Here is a 23,274-nt window from a genome sequence, read left to right as displayed (position 1 = left end):
TCGGATGGCTGTGTGTCAGATGTCCCCACATATTTATTATTATTAAATGTCAAAAGACGACCGAATGGCTTAGTGGTTAGTGTCCTGACTACTGAGCCGAAGGTCCCGGGTTCGATTCCCGGCTGGGGCAGATATTTGTCTGCCTACCCCGCAAGGGAGTACATTAGTTTTTTTTTATTAAATGTCAATTTTGCCCGATGGGTTTTCATCGAGACAATCGTTCCTGCGCCTGACTCCGGCCAATCGTGTCGCTTATATTCGTCCAATGATCTATAAGAGCTATAGGCGCGGATATTTTACAGGGTGGTAAAAAGGATATAATTACAAGAGTTGTTATGAAGAACCTTACAGGCTTAAGGTCTTTTAGGCTCTTTCGTCTAATTAGTAATTATATCGTTTTTATTTAGACATACTAGGGAGGTAGGGAGTAATTCCCTGTATAATATTACATAGATAGCTTCATAATATTCTATTGAATGCTTTCATTACTTAAGTATTATTAGGATTATGTATTATGACGTTCAGATTACGGATATATTATTACAATATTATATAAATCACTCTGCTCTTAACGATATATTAATATTTAAATAATTATAGTAGGTATTTAACTTTTATAATATCGGCTTAATTATGTAATGAATTATAAATTACTTCCTTATAATTATTATATTCATTACACACCAATGAATCATAACAGATTGCATTGGGAAGAGGTTTTCAGGAATGTATGAGCAGAATATGTGACAATACCTATGTGATACTTCATAATTTATTGAGCAGGTAATCTACTGACTTACCTACTTATAAAGTAAATAAAAATGATGTAGTTTTTGTGAGATCCTGCAGAATGTAAAGAAGGAACGCCAATAAGCTAAGCTCGATAAACACAATGGTTGATATAACCAGCAACGACCAATTAATAATTTGCATGATTAATACTTTACTTACTATAACCTTACATAGAGTCCGCATCCTACATCCGTGGATTGGCCGAATTCGCAACTTTTTTTAAAATAATTCGCGCGCAAGGAAGCGGTGCGGTGGCGAGGGTCACCCGTCGCAAACAGCCAGCACTTTCGCTGTCAGTCGACGCACGCGCCACGCACGCCTAGCACACTCCCGAACGCACTCGCAAACGTCAAACTAAAAAACCGCGGCAAAAAGTTTTGAAATTCTGACGTTTCAAAGTTCCTTTTTAAATGAAATAAAGTTTACGCAAGTGTAAATACTTTTTAAAAAGGATATGTGGGGTTGTTAAATTTGTGTTATGTGACTTTTTAAGTGATTGTTTTCAGTGGCTGTGTTTATTTACATAATTTATTTTTAGTAGAAAAAATGGTGGCTAGTGCGAAGTGGTTATTGTTATTTTGTGTCACTGCACTGGACATTACTGGTAAGTGGTGTAAGGTTTTAAAGCTTTTATGTAGATTTAAAGTAGGTATTTCTTATCATCATGATTGTTTATGTTTTAGTAAACCTGCTAAATGCTATTTAAGTATTCTTTCCGCAGTTTTATTCACTAAGGAAAGACGTGACATTACTTTAAAATAAATTGAGATGTAAAAACTATTCGTCACACACAAGACAATACAAACAATCTACATTTTAATCAGATACTTACGCCTGAAAATTAAGTAAAGTATAAAAGTCAAAGTCAAAGGCAAAAGTCAAAGTCAGTCAAAGTCAATTTTTTTTATTCATCGTACAAATATAAAATTTTCTGATGAACGTCAATTTTTACAAATTACTCTCCGTTCGAATAAGGGGGGGCTCTTTCTGTCTAATTCTGTCTTTCTGTCAATACATCGTTATGAATTAATTTTTAGACATTTATTTTGTCTTCTAAATCTCATTACTTATAAGTAATTACCAATTTTATGTAAGTTTCTACTAGGTATAGTTACCGTACTGTTGCCTATATACCGTCGCTTCATCACCTAATTAAAATAAGTCGTTTTACTCCCATGTACTCTTCTCTCTCGACAGCAAGCCATTAGCAATTTATTTGATCGTGTTCAATTAATAAACCTATCCATTCTCAGACTATTTTAGTTAGTCCTGCCTGAAACAGATAGAGAGATTTATTTTCCAAAATATTGGATGATTTTGATGATGATGATCACCTTTACTTAATTTCATTGAAAAATTACAAAACTTATAGAAAATATTAACACTATGACAATCAATCCTGTATAATTTCCACCTGTTTAAGTATAATAAGTATGTATATCCACGAACTTTGATCTGTGTCAACGGCATTTCCTCGAGGATTTCCGAGTGAAGTATAGAAAAAGTACAGTTTAACAACTCTAGCACAGTACATTTCTTCCGGGTACGTAAAAGGGGCATATTTTTTACAAAAAAACTTACTACTACGTACTTAGTACCTATGTTTAAAGAGAGGAAAGATAAAGATAAAAGAGTTATTTTCAACTATCATTTTTGTTGTTTCTTCTAAGTAAGTGTTACAAGAGTTACGAGAAACCAAAATATCTCAATAAAATTGCATGACGATCAGATTATTTAAGAACTTTTTGGAAATACGTTTTTAAACATATGTTTTTTTCAATGGGCGGGCGGTGCTAGCCTTAATCTGCAGGAGCCGGTATCGTACCTTCTAAATGAAGTGCACAGTTGAGACTGTGAGTGTTCGACCATAGAGTCAGAAATATACACTAGACCACACATACTTATTATATTTCTATTTGTTAATGTTCACTGTGATTGAATATCCTCTTGAATGACGAGCCTATTGGGGTATATAGTAAGAGCAAACCAAACTAAAAATACATAATATATATATATTACACATTATTATATCCTATATGTATGTACTTAATTTATGCAAATAATCAATTAATCTAACAATCTTTTATGCTTGATAATGTTATGGTGCATTACCGATCCAAAAATATGTTCAACTTACTAATTAGCTAAATACAATTGAATTTATTTTTAATGTTTTGGTCAACAAAATAAAAATAATAATATGGTAGATCTAGTACTTCGTAAGCTCTATGTGCGCGACCGACATCCGACCAGTCCATTGCATAACCACTCTCTCAGCCCACTCGGTTATCTCATATTATGTGCATAAAAACATACGAAAAATGTACCAAATAAAGGTCACGAAGTTTGTTTGTTTTAAGTAGCCATTTGTTTGTATTGTGTAATGAATCGGAACTATTTGGAATATTTTTGATTCTATTATTAGACCATGGCTCCAAGATCCAGTAACTGATATGTTTTTAACCTATCTAATGAGAGGTCGAGGATTTGATAGCGTTAAACTTATACTAAGAAGAAAACATCGTAAGGAAACATTCGGCTAGTAACATATACATTAACTACATACTACGTACCTTTGGTCTAGATCAGACCCACACATCATAATCTGCATAAATTCAAGGAACCACTTTTTTAACACTTTGTAAAAAATACTGCCTCAATTATTACTTAAAGTTGTTTTTTATCCAGTCGGTTGCCTTCAAAACCTCCTTCAAAGTTATGACATTCACTGTACGTGCGAATTGCGGAAGAATTGGAGTCAGTTTTTGTTATAATCATCAGATAATGTTTTTATAAATGCAATTCGTCATAATCTATTTTCTTATAATTAAAATGTACTAGCATAAACGTTTATGTTGTCAATTATTTAAGCAAACAAATTCCTGAAGTAGTAAAATCCTACGAATGTTTAAACCGAAAATTCGTAACTGCATACAATATCAAATTATTGCAACACAAACTAAAACCCGTTTACGTTTTACCGGTAAAACCAGAAGCAACCGAGACTTTGTAACTTACTAACATTGATCATAATAACATAATAATTTAACTATTAATTTTTACGTATTAAGTGTTATTTTTGAGCAACCGATACAGCAGCTCTGTCGTCGCTGGCAAACATCAGCTTCTCCTGCGCGCAGGTGTAAGGGCTAAGCCCCATTGGTACGCTGCGTCGTCGCAGCCATAGCCATAATTATATTTTTATGACAGTTCCTTTGGGACGACTCGTCGCAACGTACCAATGGGGTCCCATCGTAAGGGCACGCGGATTTGAGGTGGGCATTGACTTATAATATATATTACTAGCGTCCTTACGGACAGGACCAACTGCTTAAGAAAATGGAACCCTCTCGCTGGCCCTAAAATCTCATATATAATATCTATTATAATTTGTTTAAATTAGAGCCAGCGTTAGAGTGCCATTTTCTTTATAAATATTTTGCATGATATATTTTTCATACCGTTGCGATTGTAAATATTTTCGCAAAATAGCAACAAGTACAGTGAAATATTGAGTTCGTAAATTATTGATTAAGTAAATACGTGTCCTGTTTGCTATTCAAGGCGACTCGGCCGGGATCCTGCTGGCAACTGGTTTTTAGTGAATGCACAAATGTTTCTGCGAAGTTTTACAAAACCAATGACGTCACCGGAATTAAGATCGTAAAACCAATAATAAATTAGCTAGTATATAGGTTTTTATAGCCGGCAGTATTGTATTTCAGTAAGCATTTATAATATGTTTTACAGGATATTAAACAAGCTAAATCATAACAATTCAAATAATTGGAGCCATTGGATTGGTCATAACATAAATATATTTAATACATTCATTTATATAAATATATCAGAAATCAATCCATTGTTTTAAGTTAAGTTTAAAACCAAATAATTGAAATATCATTAGACTTTAAAACTCGATTAAATATGCAAAAAATCAAATTGCTTAACGTTTTTCTAGACGACTATAGAAAATTAATATAACGACAAAAGGACATGTAGCAACACAACCTTCGAACTCCGACAATGAATTAGTAAAAAATGCGTAGAGGTGGCTCGCATACGACATTTCACAACACACGTGCCCTTGATGGGTTTCCACATCGAAGATAATGCTAGACGACAAACACATGATTGCTTTCTAACAATAGACAATTTTATTACTGATCGAACCTTGGTGCCCTTGGTTTAACCCTATATTTGATTTGAGCATAGTATGAAGGTATGATTTTGATTGAAAGATCTTTCAAGGAAGTTATAAGCACCTAGGGTTTCTAGCCCCTGTCCTCCGTAGAATATGAGTGCCCTTCCCGATGTCATTTTGCAACGAAAAATAAAACTTCTATTTCATTTTACTAATCCAGTACCACACCGACCTCACCAAGTGATAACATAGTATGAGGTGGTATGAAGCAGTCTTCCAAACTTCTAATATAGTTTTTTGATTATGTTTTTATTTTCTCTATTCATATGGTAAGTAATATACATCATCATCATCACATATGTAGTACCAACAATAGCAGTCTTCATATGAACTTAACACGTATTCAAGTCATTACACGAGGTAGCGCGTGGGAACTCCAACGATATGGAAAGGAATCAATTAATTACCAAGTAACACACTCTCTTACATAAAGCACTGTCTAGAATACGCTTCCATTTTCATGGATGACTTGAGAATTCAGTTACGAAACATTTAAGTAAATGGAAAAATTATAAAATGTATTATTATGTAGGTAAAATTTTACCTATAACGTGAAACCTTAATCTAATTTACAATCTCACAAGACGAGAAATGAGCGCTACATAACTTTTGAACCGATGGTTGAATTATATCAGTGACGTTTCCATTTTACCAATTATATTATGTACCTGAAATACTTAAAAACTTTTATAATATGCATGCTGCATGACCAATGACCATTCTTGTAACCGTGAAAAACAGCAGGGTATTTTTTCATTTCAGAGGTGGCCGATTAAAATTCGTGGCTTGGTGCACTACTTATGGAAAAGGATTCTCAGGCTTGTTCTGAAAGATAGCATTACATTATTCTTCATAGAACTAAGGTTACAAAATAATAAAATCATTCAAATTGATGTGTGGAGAATATAATTTGAGCAAAAGTTATACCTACTTAAGAGGGCAAAACGCGTTTTAGGCGAAACGTTATTATTACTCCATAGTATCAAATACACGTTAAAATTTAAACGCAATCATACTAAATACAGGTAGAATTAATTACCTCATCCAATGTCACTGGCACAGTTGAAAGTGAACTGGGTACATTAGACGACACCCTAAATGTGGAACTTATAGTACAAACTTCACTCCTATGGCGCAAGAATTAAGAATAATTAAACGTCCTAAGTGTTACTTTTAAGTGTTTCCCACTGTACTAAGTGAATCGATGAACAGAGAAAGTGATGCGAGAACCTGACACAATGCGTAGGTACGAGCGAAAATATAGCTCCCGTAATCATTTATAACCTACGTGTTACCTGTGTCATAGTTGTATAAAGCCTCGAATTCACTAGGGCACAAGTTCTGAGACTGTTACAGAACATCTACGGTGCGTGTTCTCAGAACATTTTGGTAACATGTCGTGATACAGAAGTCGCGCACGCGTCCACACTCTGCAACAGCGGTCGCTAGACCTAGTAAAAAAATACTCTATGCGCTAGACTGATGTCGCAGGAAGTTCTGTCTCGCGAGCCAAAACACGGAACCTGTTCTGCGACACGTAGATGTCGCTGTATAGTCGCGTGCGACGTCGCAGAACAGAGCGCGACGTCGCGGCGACACGTATAGTCGTTTGCAATAGAATCCAACAATCATGTAAACAAACCAAATTGTCACGATTACTCCGTAATCACATACATTTGACGATCAATTATGAACATATTCTGATTTCAACGAACGCACCATTGTTTTCACATTATCTTCAACACGATTTAACTTGTATTTATAAGTTAAATTTGTTAAAACATTTCCAACGTAAAAATTTCGAAGTGTTTGACAAGCTGTCAGCTTAGTTTTTTACTCATCGAACTCTATAAGTCATTGAAAAGTTAGTGTTGTTCGTAATCTGAAGTTATCTTTTAATTTTAATTTAATAAATTATTTTAATTTAATATTATTTGAATACAATAAAAAATAATTTTCAAGAGCTTAATATAATTAACCAAAACGAAAAAAGGAAGAGGAAGAAATGAAAAAGCTCGACGGCATTTTAGACACGGCAAGCGATGACACAGTGGTTCCATTTATAATTACGGTTACCGGCGACACTTCTGATAGTGATGATGAAGAAGACGAAGATTTAAATTTGTTTTAATTAACACTTTTTTATATATAATCAGTTTTATTTTATAGTCTATGGCTTATATATTTAATCTAATTAGAACACTATGACATCACTATGGGCATAAACAATACGCTGTCAATGTCAGTCCGCCATATTTGTTTACATGATTGTTGGATTCTATTGCAAACGACTATAGACGACATGTGCCTAGACAGGTTCTGCGACAATTTGTCGCCTAGTGAATACGAGGCTTAATGTGTAAGTGTTACTGAAAAGTGTGAATTGGAAGTTGTGATGCATAGATTAGTTCGGTCCTAATAAATAGATGATAGTCATTAAGTTGGGGGCTATTACATTTTGTAGGTACCTTGTCAAACTAACAAAGCGCCTATTCTTTCTTTTAAAAGATTGACGGTTGGTTAGTTTGACACGGTGCAAAAGTGTAATTGCTGCTAACTTTAGGACTGTCTACTTGTTTGGACCTAACTGTATTGTAATGTTATACCCAATTGCATGTGCAAAAATAAATTAGATTCACAACGTGCGTTATATCATTAATCATTATAATAACCGTAAATTATTTTTATAATAAACATGAAATTATAATTACAAAGAAAAGTTTGAAAAATCATAATAATTGCTTTCCTAAGTAGTTTCATATATCCACACAGAAAGGGCACAAGGTACGACTATCCATGACTGTAATGACTTAAAACACGTTGTTACATAGAAATTATAATGATGTGGTCAAAAGTCAGGGTGAAAATAGCGAGATGATGTCCTCTTTACAACAACAGCTTGGCTGCTGTTTGGTTGACATTGGTAGGCATTATCATAATACACAGCCTAACACAGCATAATATATATATAACACACTCATACGGCGATACGGCTCGCGATCTATCGACGGCTGAATAGTGTAGTGGTTAGTGACCCTGACTGCTATGCCGAAGGTCTCGGGTTCGATTCTCGGCTGGGGCAGATATTTGTTTAAACACATATATTTGTACTCGGGTCTTGGGTGTTGAAATTTATATCCCATCAAAAACAATACTTGTCAAAAAAACCAAGTCTCGTAACTCAGTTGTTCTACGGTAAAAAGTTGTGAGATCCATGTAATACCAAGTCTTATCCACGCGCGCATCTCAACCTTAAAAATATTGAATGTTTTATATAAATATATTGACTACGCCTTCGCATGGAAACACGTGTTAATTAAATTATTTAGTGCGATGACCAAGTCAGTAATGGTTTTTTTTGACAAGTATTGTTTTTGATGGGATCTCATTTCTTTTTTTATTTTGACAGTTCTACTTTTTTTACTTTTCGGTACCTTCTAGGTACGTAGGTTCGTTAACTTAGTTTGGTAGGTTGCCTACCTACATAAATCGCAACCTTAAGGTAAGAATCAAGAATATTTATTTTTGGCTACGTAATGTACGTAATGAATAAACGTAACTTTGATACTTCGTACTGCATCAAATTTCCCTAATTAAATTTCAACCTTAGTTTCCAATACACAAAGTTCATTGTACATTAAGAAAATTTTACTATAAGTGGTAGCACTGGTAGCCCCATGTAATTTGTCCGTAGGTAGGTAGGTAATCCATCCTTTGCGGATTTAATTTGCACGACGCGAATCTTTTGCTCGATTTGGCAGGGGCACTACCGTGCGCCTATATTTACTTGGTGGGGGCACTGCCGTGCCCCCAGATATGTGATTATGAAATTATTTAAGCAGTTATGTACCTATCTAGAAAACTGGACCAAAATTGAAAAATTTTACTCGAGTTGGTGCTACTACCGTGCCCCCAAATTTTTTAGTTTTTCCTTGGTTCATACACCAAACACTACTTATATTTCAAATTTGAAGCTTCTAGGTCTGCTAGAAGTGCCTTAGAATTTTTATGATCGGTGAGTGAGTGAGTGAGTGAGTGCACTTGCAAGTCACCTTTGACTACTCTTTCGAGGATTGCAGTAGTGAGCATAATATGTTGTAATAACTACGTATTCATCTGTTTAGTAATTAGTGCCAAATTAGTCAAATTTATTTGAAATGTTAAAACATTAATTATTCGTACGATTGACAAGGAAGTGTAGGTTTGCATCAACTATTAGTGCACGCAAATTTTTTAATCATAAAGATAAATGTTGGAACTACCTATTTTATGTTTGAATCTTTAATCATTTCCTTACAATGTTTGGTTTCCGAATCGTGGTGATTTATTAGTGAAACTTTGGTAGGTATTTTCGGGAATTATTTTACTTTTTAAAATAAAATTCTTTCAGTATCTCGAGCTATTTAGTGATTCAAACATAATTAAGTAAAGTTTATTCCGCAACAGATTTATTTACGAATGTAGAAGTATTCAGTTAGGAATTGCACCAAGGATAACCACATTTTACTAGAGAATTTAGTGCAAAGTTATACATTCCAAGTAATTTATTTAAGAGCTCAAGTAGTACACCTATGTACAAACATGGTGTAGTAGGTGACTTAGGGAGTCATTCTGAACCCCGATTGTTCTATAATAATCGCAAATATAGATTGAAAAGTCACATGACATACGTATAGCAATAATTCAATGCATAAAGAAATGTAAGAAGTGCAATATTAATATTAAGAACAATATAATGTAATAGTACAGTACGTGTGTAAATAAAATATGAAACAGCAGAAATATTATAACCTCCAACTTATTAGTGCATGACATTCTGGAGATAACACGTTCAGATTTACCAGTATGTAACGTAAAGTTTTTCACAATAAATTAAAAGGGTTTTACTTACTTTTTATTGTTAAGTATTACAGCGGAGAATGCCAAATCGTATACCTTTACAATAGTCTTGATCCAAAAGAAAGTCGCGCAAATCATCGTTCTTCATTCTAAACAAACGACTTTTGAAAATTCGCGAAAATATTTTTTTCTGCTCCTAACCTAATCTTTGTTGGTCACGTCACGTAACATTTTAAGTAGTATGGGCACTAGAATTTAATTTTCGCGATATTCCAAAAGTTGTAGAACAAAAATATTGAAATAACGTGTTGTCTGACTATCTTTCGGATGTCAATTTAACCAGGGATTTATATTAATTTTTGTGCGTGTTTGACGTATTTAGCGTGTACGAATAAATAAATGTAAGCATTAAATATAATCTTTTTTTATTTATTAGCACTTTATTGTCATAAAGTTTAAAAGAACAGCAGAAAATTGAAATAAAATACTGACAATGTACAAAGGCGGGCTTATTGCCTAAAAGCATTGTCTTCCAGCCAACACATGTTAAGGTTGGGAGAAGATGACAATTTATAGCACAATGTAATATTAAAACAAAATATTTGTCGCATTCCACCTGCGGCACACTTTCCAGCAATTCCTCGTGGAATTACCGAATTTTCTCAACAATGGCGACAACACGACAAGAAATGCAAATAATTCTCCGGGGCGTGACGCAACGCGGTGGCACTACGTGCTGGGAATTTACATGGCTTTTTGTTTCATCGAGCCTCCATACACCGGCTTCTCACATTACTACTCGTGCGAATTAAACTGTGCACCTGGCCAGCAAGAACCAGGGGTCACGCCGGGGACGCCAAACCTAGTTAATATGACCTCTGGTTTTTGTCAGTCAGGTGCACAGTTAATTCGCACGATAGTACTTGTATACAATTAAACACCTTGACTAAATAGCCATTTTATTAAGTAATTAATCTGGTGGGTTCTAAATAATTGTGTGACAATCACAAAATTAATAAGGTTTTTTATTTACGTCCGATATGAAACAACAATGTGTTTTCAAATAATGCGTACGTATCATTAGGTACATCTTTAACAATTAGGTACTTACTAGCTACCGAATACTTTTAATATAGTATCTAATTACGTTTAAAGTCATAGATAATATGCATTCGAAGTTTATTATAACGGTTTCCATACCCTATTAGTGAATAGCAGTATTCCTGTACTTACTGACGAATACTATGAATGGAATACGTAAAGTTTACATGACCTATTTTAAAACGATGAATATTTTATATAATATCTATGAACATAATAACATTCATGCTCTTGATTACAGCCAAGAGCAACCCATTCCTAACCACCGTTGACTGCTGCGGGCTAGTCGTTTCCCTTACACTTCCTATGCTCTAATCACTCGTCCTATCCCCGCAGTGATATCCACCCAGCGGCCGAGCCGGCGGCCGCGACAGCAGAAGGAGAAGCCGCAGTCCCTGCAGGACGTGTTCAACACCACCTCGTGCATCCCGCCGCCGTACCGCTGCCCGCACCACAAGCTGCAGTTCTACTTGTACACCAGGTGAGAATATGAACCCAGAAGGGTTATTCTATACTGACGAAAAACGTTCAATACAACGAGATAGAGTCACGACTGGAGCAGAAGCGCTCCGAATCTTCTTTTTCGTCTTACATAGTGACCACCTAGGAACCCGGCGCGGTTTCGTTATTGGCAACGATAAATTCATTTAATGCACGTTCCACCAATGAAAGCGCTGTATTTAAGGTGAATCTACTTCGATAACGGACTCGTGCAGTAGAGGCAGAGCTCATCTTAGAGAGATAATAAACTTTTTAGATTACCTTGGATGTGCGCAATGATATTGGTGCGCGCTATGCTGCCGGTCATCTCCTATTCGTCTAATTTACGGCATGCGGCAAGGACGAGCTCCGAGTACTTTCTTATTATATGTTCATAAATTCAACATTATAAGGTAAGTTCTCGAGTAGAGACCACAGGCAAATGTAGCCTTCAACGTCCTTTAGGTCGGCCCTTAGATATGTAGGCCGTAGGGATAGAAAGAGGGTAGCCAAAGACAGAGTGTAGTGATGCTGATGCCCCTTAGGAGTCTAGTGCTAACTGTCAGATTGCAATAATATTTAATTTTAAAGAAGAACCATCTAAATAAAGCTTAGAATAGCATATTTAATTACATTTGAAGCCATCACTACCCAGTGGCTTACCGCAATCTTTCGCAAACCTTCTCACTTCGGGACGGTATAAAATGTAATTTTAATAAGTAATATGAATTCAAAATATCAGGTCAAGGCACAAATGATTAATAGTCAAATTAAGGTAACTTATACATTCATACTTCGCTATTTTAAATTTAGTTTGGTAGGCGAATTTTATAGCAGGTGCTTTGGCACGTTATTGAGCAAATTGGCTCTAGGTACCATTAGATTGTGGTTACATTATATACAGCTGGTAGGTGCTTATTTAGGTTTATCGGTAACTTAGAGAAGTACATATGTTTCTTGAGTGCAACTCATATTTAGCTTAGATACATGATCGAAGTAAGATACCTATAATAATTTGTCAACATTATCCACCTAAGATATATTTTGCTGAACTAAATTAGTGTTTACAATATTACTTTAGTTCCATTGGAATGCAATAGTTTCCCAGCATCCAATTTTACAGAAAAGTTTCACAACTCTGTGAGGGTTGTGAGAAAGATCAAATCATAGGTTGTGGGATTATAATAATTTACTCTTTATAACTTCAATTTAAGTTTTTAATTACTATCTCGTATGAATTAGATACAATGAAATATTTAATGCATGGATTTTTCCTACATAAGAATTGAATACATATTAGTAATGCATTTAATTATATCATTGTTTTGAACTAAGATTTATCACTGTACTGAAAAAAATAGTACGTCATTCCCTAACTGCTATACATTTATAAACTTTAAAAATAAGCGTCCACCTTTCGGCAACGTATGCATCGGACGCATCGCATTCAGTACCTATTCTTTGTATAATTTCACACAAGTTCGTCCACATGCTCGGCATTGCCGCCGCCGTTGCTCCATACATTTATGAAAATCCGTTTGGTCCGATACTTTACCTTTCTTCTCTTCTAACCAACCCCCCACTCCACTTCCAGATCAACGCAAGAGAAGGGCGAGCTTCTGGACACACTGGACAACCTGTCTCTCACCCGCTCGCGCTTCAACCCGGCACACCCCACCAAAATCGTGGTCCACGGCTTCGGCGGCGGCCGCAACCTCAGCCCGAGTACTGACATGAGGAAAGCTTACTTCGCGAGGGGCAACTATAATATTATTATAGCTGATTATGGCAGTCTAGTCAAGGAACCTTGTCTTAGTCAGGTGCGTTCAATAGCTTTATGGTACTTCAAAATAGTAATATTGGATCGAGGACAATGTTATGGCGATTATTTGGAGAGGCCTATGATGATTAGTTTATTGTTAGAAGCTACTTTATATTCCGAAAATATAAAGTAGCACTAATATAAAAAAAAAAACTGAAACAAAATTGGTATCACAAGTGGATCCTTTGTACATTTCCCATATTAAAAACATGCCTATATGGTCACTTAAAAACTGTGTTTTAGGTTCACTGTTATGTTAAAACACATAGTTATCCAAATGAACAATGCATGTATTTCACTGCCTCATGGTCACCCTAGCACGCAACGCTTTAAGTGACGAATATTTGTGTCTTGTACAGATTAGGCAATCCCTCATTATGTGTTAATTATATTGAGGTAATATTACTTAAACGTTAAAAGGTAATTAACTAATAATTTCATTATAATTATGTTGCGGTGTGCCCCTTGTAACTTTTTACTTTTGCACGTAGCCAGTTAAAATTGACTAAGAATTTACCAAAGTTAATTATGGACTGGGCTGACCTATAATACAGGTGGCGGAGTACAGATTTTTGTTACGCTATTTAAGAGAAACCTATGTCCAGTATTATCTTGGGCATGATGGTGATGCTATTTTATTATTTTATTGATGTTATTATTGTCCCTTCCATAATCATTTAATTACCATTAATACACAGTAGTTATGTAAGTATTTCTGTACGTTTCGACACTCTTCCAACGTATTCCAAGTAAAAAATATAGCCTCGCTTTTATAAATATCATTAATTAACTGATCTGAGTTCAAACTCAAGGTGCTGCACAACAATTTTCATCACTTCCGAAATATACGGAAGCAGAGCATGGCCCTTGTCCTTTTATCATATCATATATCATAGTACGTTATTGGCTTTAATTTTGTATCTTTAAGATCGATTACCCTGATTACACCTATCGCGTAGAAAGGCGAGACAGAATCCTCGGCTGATCCTGAACCAATGAACGGCTAGCTATTGACCAAGTGCTCGGCCGAGGATACTATAACGCCACTCTACTCGGTAGGTGTAACATCGTTATATTCAATAGAACCATGGTTACCTACTATGACCCTCTACCCTAAAATCTACCTTTCCCTCTATTGACAGCGCAGACTCTAGTTTCTGTCTGTCTAGGTGTGTCTAGGCACTACTGACTACACTGACTGCCACTATCACTATATCCTCTCCATCCACAGATAGAATGGGCGCCGCGCTTCGCCGGCATGTGCATAGCTCAGCTGGTCGAGTACATCCAGTACCACCCGAGCAAGGCGGTGGCCCCGGAGCAGATCCACACGATAGGGTACAGTGTCGGCGCGCATATACTCGGGCTGGTGGCGAATCATCTGGCTGAGGGGAAACTTGGCAGGATCACAGGTTAATTACAATACAATGTAAAATATCCACATGAATTTAATAGTCTAGTGGTAGCAGCGTCTATACTATAGTATCCTTTCTATTTGATAGAGTTTAATTTAATTGACTATGATCTATGACTGTCGTCTATAATCTTCTTCGGTAACAACCACATTTATATCTACTTATAGCCAGTCTAGGGTTTGTTGTTAAGCCAGTCCTAATACAGTCTTTCGCTGACACCCCAACCATCAATATCAACACTCGTCCACTACTGGCCATAGTTTTGCCTCTCCCAAGGAGCACCTACCACTATACTTATTCTTATAGATCTTCTCCGACAAACTACTACCTCACTACACTGAATTCTTTAGGCTTTCCTCAATCAACTAAGTACTATCATCTGTTAGTCTAACAGATACCTCATACCTCTTCCAGGCCTAGACCCGACAATATTCTTCTACATGGGCAACAACCGGTCCCGGGACCTGGACCACACGGACGCGCTATTCGTGGACATCCTGCACACGGGCGCCGGGATCCTCGGCCAGTGGGGGCCGAATGGACATGCTGACTTCTACGTGAATGGCGGGTCGAGCCAGCCCGGCTGCGCGCATGACACCATCTTCCGTGAGTATTGGGAGAGAGATAGCACAGTATACTGTACTGTTTAGTACAGTATAGTACAGTACACACACACACACACAGATACCTCACAGTACTGTACTGTACAGTAAGTCTGGTAAAGTACAGTATAATACCCGAGCTTCGCGCATGGCTCCATCTTCCGTGAGTTCAGGGAACAGGGAGAGAGATAACACACAGTACAGTGTAGTACAGTACAGTACAGTTCAGTAAGAGACCTGGACCACACGGACGCGCTGGTCATGGACATCCTGCACACGGGCGCCGGGATCCTCGGCCAGTGGGGGCCGAATGGGCATGCCGACTTCTACGTGAATGGCGGGTCGAGCCAGCCCGGCTGCGCGCATGACACCATCTTCCGTGAGTATTGCGAGAGAGATAGCTCACAGTATACAGTACTGTACACTGTACTCTTCAGTACAGTACAGTACAGTACACACACGTAGAGAGATACCTCACAGTACTGTACTGTACAGTAGGTCTGGTACAGTACAGTACAATACCCGAGCTACGCGCATGACACCATCTTCCGTAAGTAGGTACTGGGACACACACTACTGTATAGTATAGTACTGTAAGTGACCTGGACCACACGGACGCGCTATTCGTGGACATCCTGCACACGGGCGCCGGGATCCTCGGCCAGTGGGGGCCGAATGGACACGCTGACTTCTATGTCAATGGCGGGTCGAGCCAGCCCGGCTGCGCGCATGACACCATCTTTCGTGAGTATTGAGATTTAAGTGTTTAGTGCGAGTGTGTAGTAGACGTACATTGCTGGGCTTGTTGGCAAAACTTTTGAATCTGCTATACATACTCCGCAATGTACGTCTACTCGCATTCGCACTAAACAGTGTATGAATCTGCCTTTAGGGCTAATAAAACTGGGAGTGAGTGGAATGCGAGTTCGCAACATGCTCTCTGATATGGAATGGTGGCCCAATGAACATGCTGACCGTGACTATTGGGATGGGATGAAAATTTAGGGCCCGTACACAACAGTTGTGATATCACAATCACAATCCGAGTCCGCGTTATTCTATGCGTCACAAGGATGACGATGATTTACGATGATGCGACGTCGCATTCTGTTTCGATGTAGGTAATCGAGTAAAAGGTACCTATGTTAAACTCTGCACATTTACCTTGGGCTTTATGGAACTACCTACCATTCTGATGCTATGTAATATAATGTTTCTAAGCATAGATGGGTGATAAAACTGCGTCTTATCCGATACTTATCGCTATAATCAAAGCCTAATAACAACTTAGGCCAAAGAACGATACTAAACAATAGAAAAGAAAGGAAATGTAACCACCACACCTATTTAGCTAAATGCAAACCGACTCATAACTGCTTACTCACACTAGAATAAACTCTTCCTTGATTGTTACAAAAGAACTAAGTTATGTAAAAGCATTCCATTCATATTTTTACTACTAGCGCCATCTAGTTTTGAACTCACGAAGCGGCAATGAACTACTTTCACAATTTTCACTCGTGAGGAAAGTGTAGAGACGTCGAGAGACGATCCGTTTTGCACTTGTATCATAGATGGCGCTGCCGAGCTAAACTATTTAGTTTCAAGTATTTCATTTAGAGGGAGTTACTGTTTCAAATAATATGTGTATGCCTTCCACTATTTATGTATACTTCTACTTGGTAAAACACATATCCTTTCATTAAAATTGTTCTACATTCTTCCTTCTAGAGACGCTATCGTGCGACCACACGAAGGTGACCCCCTACTTCATAGAGTCCATCAACAGCCGGGAGGGCTTCTGGGCTGGTCCGTGCCCGAGCCTGTTCTCGTACCTGATTGGCTGGTGCGAGCCCAAGGATACGGAGTATGTGATGATGGGAGAACATGTCACGCCTAAGTAAGTTTTTTACCACTGTAGGTAGGTGTAAAAAAAGTTGACCATCTAAATCGTGGACCATAATATGGTCGTGGACCATAATATGGTCTATTCATTCGTCGGTTGTCATTTGTACGGATAAGTTGTGTGTCATATATCTGCAGAATACTCATAACTACCCGCAATATGCCACCTAAACTACCCAAGTGCGATAACTGCCAGAAGAACATCACCAAGAGAGCACCAGGCCTTGAATGCAGCAAGTGCGAAATGTCCCTACATGCTACGCTAGAATGTGCTGGTCTTACGAACAAGCAAATCTCTGCCCTTCGTGCCGTGGAGAACTTCGAATGGTCCTGTGACGCCTGTCTCAGTAACTCACCTAAAAGAAAATCATTCATTGCACCGGAGGAAGACCAGGATGATGAGGTTCCTGATAGCAATATTCAAGGTAGCAAGTCTAAACCAGTATCTATCGACATAAAGAAGCTTCTACAAGACATATCTAGAGACATTGAAAAAACAATAAAAAAACAAATGTCGGAACTACAACAATCAGTTGAATTCTGCTGCAGTAAGATGGAAGAATATGAAGAGGATATGGAAGAACTGAAAACAAAGGTCAAGATGTTAGAAAAGAAAAATGAACACTTAGGTAATACAAACCAAAACCTTTTGATTAAAATGTGTGCCTATGAACAACAACTGCAGGAACAAGAACAAAAAAAACTTGATCGTTACATTGAAATTGCCGGTGTACCATACAAAGAAGATGAAAATGCCGATGCGATAACCAAAGACATAGCAATCAAACTGAAAATGGACCACACTGCAATCAAAACGGTACAGAGATTACGAGGAAAGGCTGGACAGAGCGACGGGATCCTGCAAGTGGAGCTGAAGAAGGAGCATGAGACCAGCCCGTGGGTGAGGGCAGGTCGCGCCGCCGAGCTACTCGTGTCCGATGTGCTGCCGTCTAACCCTAACCTCGAGTCTGCCTCCAACAGAATATTTGTGCGTCATGCTCTCACATCCACTAACAAAAAACTACTGTATGAGACTAGGATTGCGCTAAAAGACCACTATAAGTTTATTTGGTGCAACTCTGAAGGCAGAATTCTGGTACGTAAAAACGAAAAGGCCAAAATTTCTAATATTAAATCGGTGGACGATATTAAGAAATTGATTCCCCAATAAAATAGTTCACACAGTAGGTAGTTATACCTACTCAACCAGTATTAACTTTTTTACTATACTAATGGCTAACATTACAGAAATATTTGATTGTCCCCACCTAAGTAATTTTTTATCCATAATCCCTACAACTAAAAATAAATTTACTGTTTTTCACATCAATTTACGCTCAATTACCAAAAGTTCCCTAAACTATTACAATGCATAAATGAATCTAAGTACCAACCAGAGGTTATCATAATTACAGAAGCCAACATTCCCCATTCAATAAGTACATTATTTTATATCGACGGGTATGAAATGCACACGAAACTAAGATCTAAACGCAAAGGAGGCGGTATAATTATATATGTGAAGAAACCATATAATTTTGAACCATGCATAAATAAAACTTCCACATTACACTGTGAATGTCTACTAGGTAAAATCACTATATCAAAACAACACGATTTAGTTTTGTGTGCACTTTATAGACCTCCGGATAAAAACAAGCACAAATTCCTAAATGAACTTTCAAAAATATTAACACACTACGAAAAATCACCATATTTCATACTAGCGGGCGATATTAACATTGACTTAAAGACAGAAAGCATAATCAAAGAGCTGTACTCGAACTTAATGGCGGAAAAAGGTCTTATGTGTGGAATTTCTGATTACACACGAATAGAAGAAAGGGATGGTAAAATCTCAAAAAGTTGTATTGACCATATATTTATCAGAAACTCCACGGAAGACCTTTACTCCGCGGCGCTCGGCACAGTATTGGCTGACCACCGCGCGACCGTGCTGTCGGCTATTGGTGTGCCGAGCGCTCGGGTTGTTCCTAAAACGGTCATGCACAATGGGATGAAATAAAGAAAATAGAATGCCCTATCAAGCTATACGATAAAATAAAAATTACCCTGAACAACGCATATAAAAAAGCATCTTATACACAAACCAATAAGTACAAATTTAGAAAGCAAGAAAAATGGTTAAATAATAAAATTATAATGCAATGTAACAAAAGAGACTAATTATTTATACAGTTAAAAAATACACCTAACAATTACATCTTAAGATTAGAATACAATAAGCAAAGAAATAAAACAAACAAACTTATACAAAACTCCCGAAATAATTACTATAAAGAACAAATAAAAGAAAATGAGAATAACCCACGGAAACTATGGCAGATTCTAAACAATATGACTGGTCGTATCACGAGGTCTGTTGATGAAGTGATCAGTAAAGCTTTCCGTATGGAAAGGAAGGATGAAACTGTCATTGCAAACAACTTTGCAAATGCGTTCGAAAAAAATGTCGCTGATATAATACCAAACTGTAATACTCCTGTACTTAATCTAAGCAAAACTAAAATGTCCAACAATTCAATACTCTTTAAAAAAGCCACAACAAAACGAATAAAAAGCATCATTGATAAAATCAGCGTTCGTAAATCAGCTGGTCAGGACCACATAAGACCAATAGATATTAAAAGCGCCTGTGACAACTTAATCTCAACCATAACCAAACTTATAAATATAAGTGTCAATAAAGGCGTGTATCCAAACGACCTAAAAAAAGGACTAGTCAGACCTATATATAAAAATGGTACAGAAAGTAACTACGCAAACTATAGACCAATAACTATCCTACCTATTTTAAATAAAATATTTGAAAAATACATAGCGGGCTTGATTCATGATTACTACAACGAGTATGATACCCTAACAGATACCCAATATGGATTTAGACAAAACAAAAGCACTAGCCTATTGCTCTCTAAATTCACAGACGAAATTAATAAATGCCTGGACAATAAAGAACACGTGCTGCTAGTCTTCATAGATTACAGCAAGGCATTTGACACGCTGCGACACGATCAGCTAATTCAGAAGCTAGATAACACCGGAATTCGCGGCCCGTTACTAAACTGGTGCAAAAATTACTTGGAAAATCGCACTTATATGGTCCAAATCGGAAATTCATCTAGCAGAGAAGTAGACGTGTCTATAGGTACGGCCCAAGGATCAGTGTTGGGCCCGTTACATTACCTAGTGTATGTAAATGACGTGGCTGAAGTTATAAAACACTGTTCCCTGTATCAGTTTGCCGACGACACCTGTCTTATTGCTTCGGATAAGAATATCAGAGTAGCGATGAAAAAACTCCAGTCCGACTTCACGACCATTTGTGCATGGTCGCATGATGCCGGTCTGGTACTCAACGCTAAAAAGACCCAGATGATGCACATACGATCCAGCCACAATATGAGTGACATATCACCCAAGCTTTTATCTCAATGCCACAAGTGCCTCCACAACAACAACCGTTCTTGCAGGGATTGTACAACAATTGATCTAGTGGACGAGGCCACATACCTTGGAGTCACAGTAGATAGTCGGTTCAATTGGGGCCCCCATATAAACAAAGTGTGTAACAAGCTACGTGCGCTTATGGCTAAACTTAAAATTATAAAATATAGAACACCTTACAATATCCTTTTAAACATATATAAATCTCTTGCCGAGTCCATAGTAAGTTATGGCTTGACTAGCTATGGCCGCACATATAAAACATATTTGGATCAAATTGAACTCTTACAGATTAGAATACTTAAACAAATAGTTCCTAATCATGTCAAAATTAAATATAGGGACGACTACGCTAAACTGTTCAAACATTGCAAAGTTATTCCGATATCCAAAAAAGTAAAATACGCACTTCTCGCTGAACAATATAATCGCCAAGATCTCATAAAACCCATACAACATAAAATTATAACTAGAAAAGTGACCAATAAAGAACTTACAACATATAGGTGCACAAACACTTACGGTAAAAGAACAGATAAATATTTAATACCTAGACTTATTAACGACCTACCTCAAACTCTAAAAAAAACTATTAACAACAAGAACCTAAAAATCAAATTAAAACAACACTTCCTATCATTACCTTAAAACTTAAAAAAAAACCGTCGTTCGTCCATCTGTAAGTAATCAGTTCATCATCGTCAGCTAGACACATAACCTATTTGAGCTATTGATACCAGAAGCAATCATCTACTATTCATACCATACGTAATGCTCCTATTCCACCAAGGAGTCATTATGCAGTTATGTAACACTAGAAGCCACTTACCTGCTTTTTATTGTTTCAGGGCTCGAGGCATTTACTACGTGACGACAAACGCCAAACCTCCCTACGCCAGAGGGTTCCCGGGGAAGTCCCGACGACTCAGATCTATCTCCCCTGACTCTTACAGCTGATGATGCGATGATATTTCAATATAGAAAAGTAAATATTACAGTTATATTAAAATTATCATCAATAGGATGCAGGCGGGATGTTGGAATTTAGAATAGAAACAGCGGGAATTCAACTTGCCATGTCACGAAATTTATAAAATAATGGAGACTGCCTTTTTAGGTATACTGTGTCTTTATTTTTTAACCTATTTTTAAATTACTTCGAGTCGGCTCTAAATAGGGTTTACCGAGATAAAAATTAAGTAGGTACCCTTAGATTTTCTGGGCTCAATGTAACATTATAGGTAGAGATTACTTACTCTTATTTGCAAACCAACACAACACATTTTCATTGCAGTAGTTTTGGAACAAAACTAGTAACAATATTACTTCCGTATAAATACTTCCTAGTACATATTGACTCTCATGACGAATTCGTTTTGTTTCTTGATTTTCTATCAGTATGCGGATTAGTTACGACACTATCTTTTACTACTATTTTAATTACCTCTAGGATAGAAGGCGTTGTGCTTTACGGTATATGTATTGTTATTTATTTATACTACTTTAATTTACTCTTACTTAATATTTAAAAAACGCAAGAGGGTAATGCACCTATGTCCAGCAGTTGTGCTATTGGCTGATGATAATGATAATTATGATGATGGATTAATATAACTAATAGCTTTTATTGTGAGTGATATCTTTAGCTAGTTTAATATTGTGATATACTTAATATGTATTAATTATGTAAATAGTAAGTACCTATGTGTGTGTAGTTCGCAATGTGAGTGGAGGGGGGTATAGTGTAGATTCCTAGAATTATTACGCTTTAACTATTGTGTCCATAACTTTTAATAAATTATTATTTATGAGCCTTAATATTTTTTTTATTTAAGTATTACTTTTTACCCGTATAGTTTGCATGGAATGAAAATAAAACAAGGTATATAGATATTAAACATTTATTAGGGAAGATAATGTCATCATCGCAAAAATATTTCTAATGATTTGAGAAAAACACAACAAAATTACAAAAAAATAATCTATCATGTTTATTAAATATGTTGAATAAAAGCCATTCGATTGATGAAAACATTTATCTGCACAATACTAGGTAAGTACCTACCAATATTTCAAGTCACTTTCAAATAACGATATACCTACTTACGCAATAACAAAACAGCTACATACACAATTATTATTATTTTAAAAAGAAATACATTTATGTTTGATATCCATGGAAAATTTTACATGTCTCATAAACAGATTGTTTCAAATTCTCTGTTAGTTGCAAGAACTAGGTAATACCGGTAGCATTTTTTCAGCAAGTAGCAAGTTTCAAATTTTGTACTGTCGATAAGTAAATTTAGAACATGGTAAAAGAGATTTACGCAGAATTTATCTTCATTGGCAAAGCTATCAAAAGGCTGGCGTTTTTCATTAAACTGAATACCACTAAATACCATTTTTGTATTTAATAATTTTACAAAGCACTTTATTTCAGCTAAGATGATTCCTGTGAAATTTAGATTTTTACGGTTTAAAACCGGACATCCCATTTTGACATTCTAATTCGAATTTGACATTATAATGAAATTATTGTATTTAATCCTAAATTTATGTATTAATTTGATTTATGATAAATTGTACTTATGTTAATTCTTGTGCTCGTTGTTAATGTATTGTTTTTTGTTTATTGAATTTTAT

At 36.5% G+C, this 23,274-nt stretch overlaps 1 protein-coding gene across 1 annotated transcript; it reads left to right on the top strand.

The window, feature by feature from the left end:
* The first annotated feature begins 1,050 nt into the window (after positions 1 to 1,050).
* LOC105390011 (pancreatic lipase-related protein 2) lies at positions 1,051 to 22,446 on the top strand. The gene is made up of 7 exons (XM_048624384.1): positions 1,051 to 1,396; positions 11,273 to 11,417; positions 13,011 to 13,236; positions 14,470 to 14,650; positions 15,068 to 15,259; positions 16,987 to 17,155; positions 21,477 to 22,446. Exons 1-7 carry the CDS (start codon positions 1,339 to 1,341, stop codon positions 21,583 to 21,585), a joined length of 1,080 nt encoding a protein of 359 aa, XP_048480341.1. The 5' UTR covers positions 1,051 to 1,338; the 3' UTR covers positions 21,586 to 22,446.
* Positions 22,447 to 23,274: the final 828 nt, after the last annotated feature.

Source organism: Plutella xylostella, chromosome 12 (genome assembly GCF_932276165.1).
Source record: "Plutella xylostella chromosome 12, ilPluXylo3.1, whole genome shotgun sequence".
In the NCBI taxonomy this organism is placed as follows: domain Eukaryota; kingdom Metazoa; phylum Arthropoda; class Insecta; order Lepidoptera; family Plutellidae; genus Plutella; species Plutella xylostella.
This window is presented reverse-complemented; position numbering and strand designations above follow the sequence as displayed.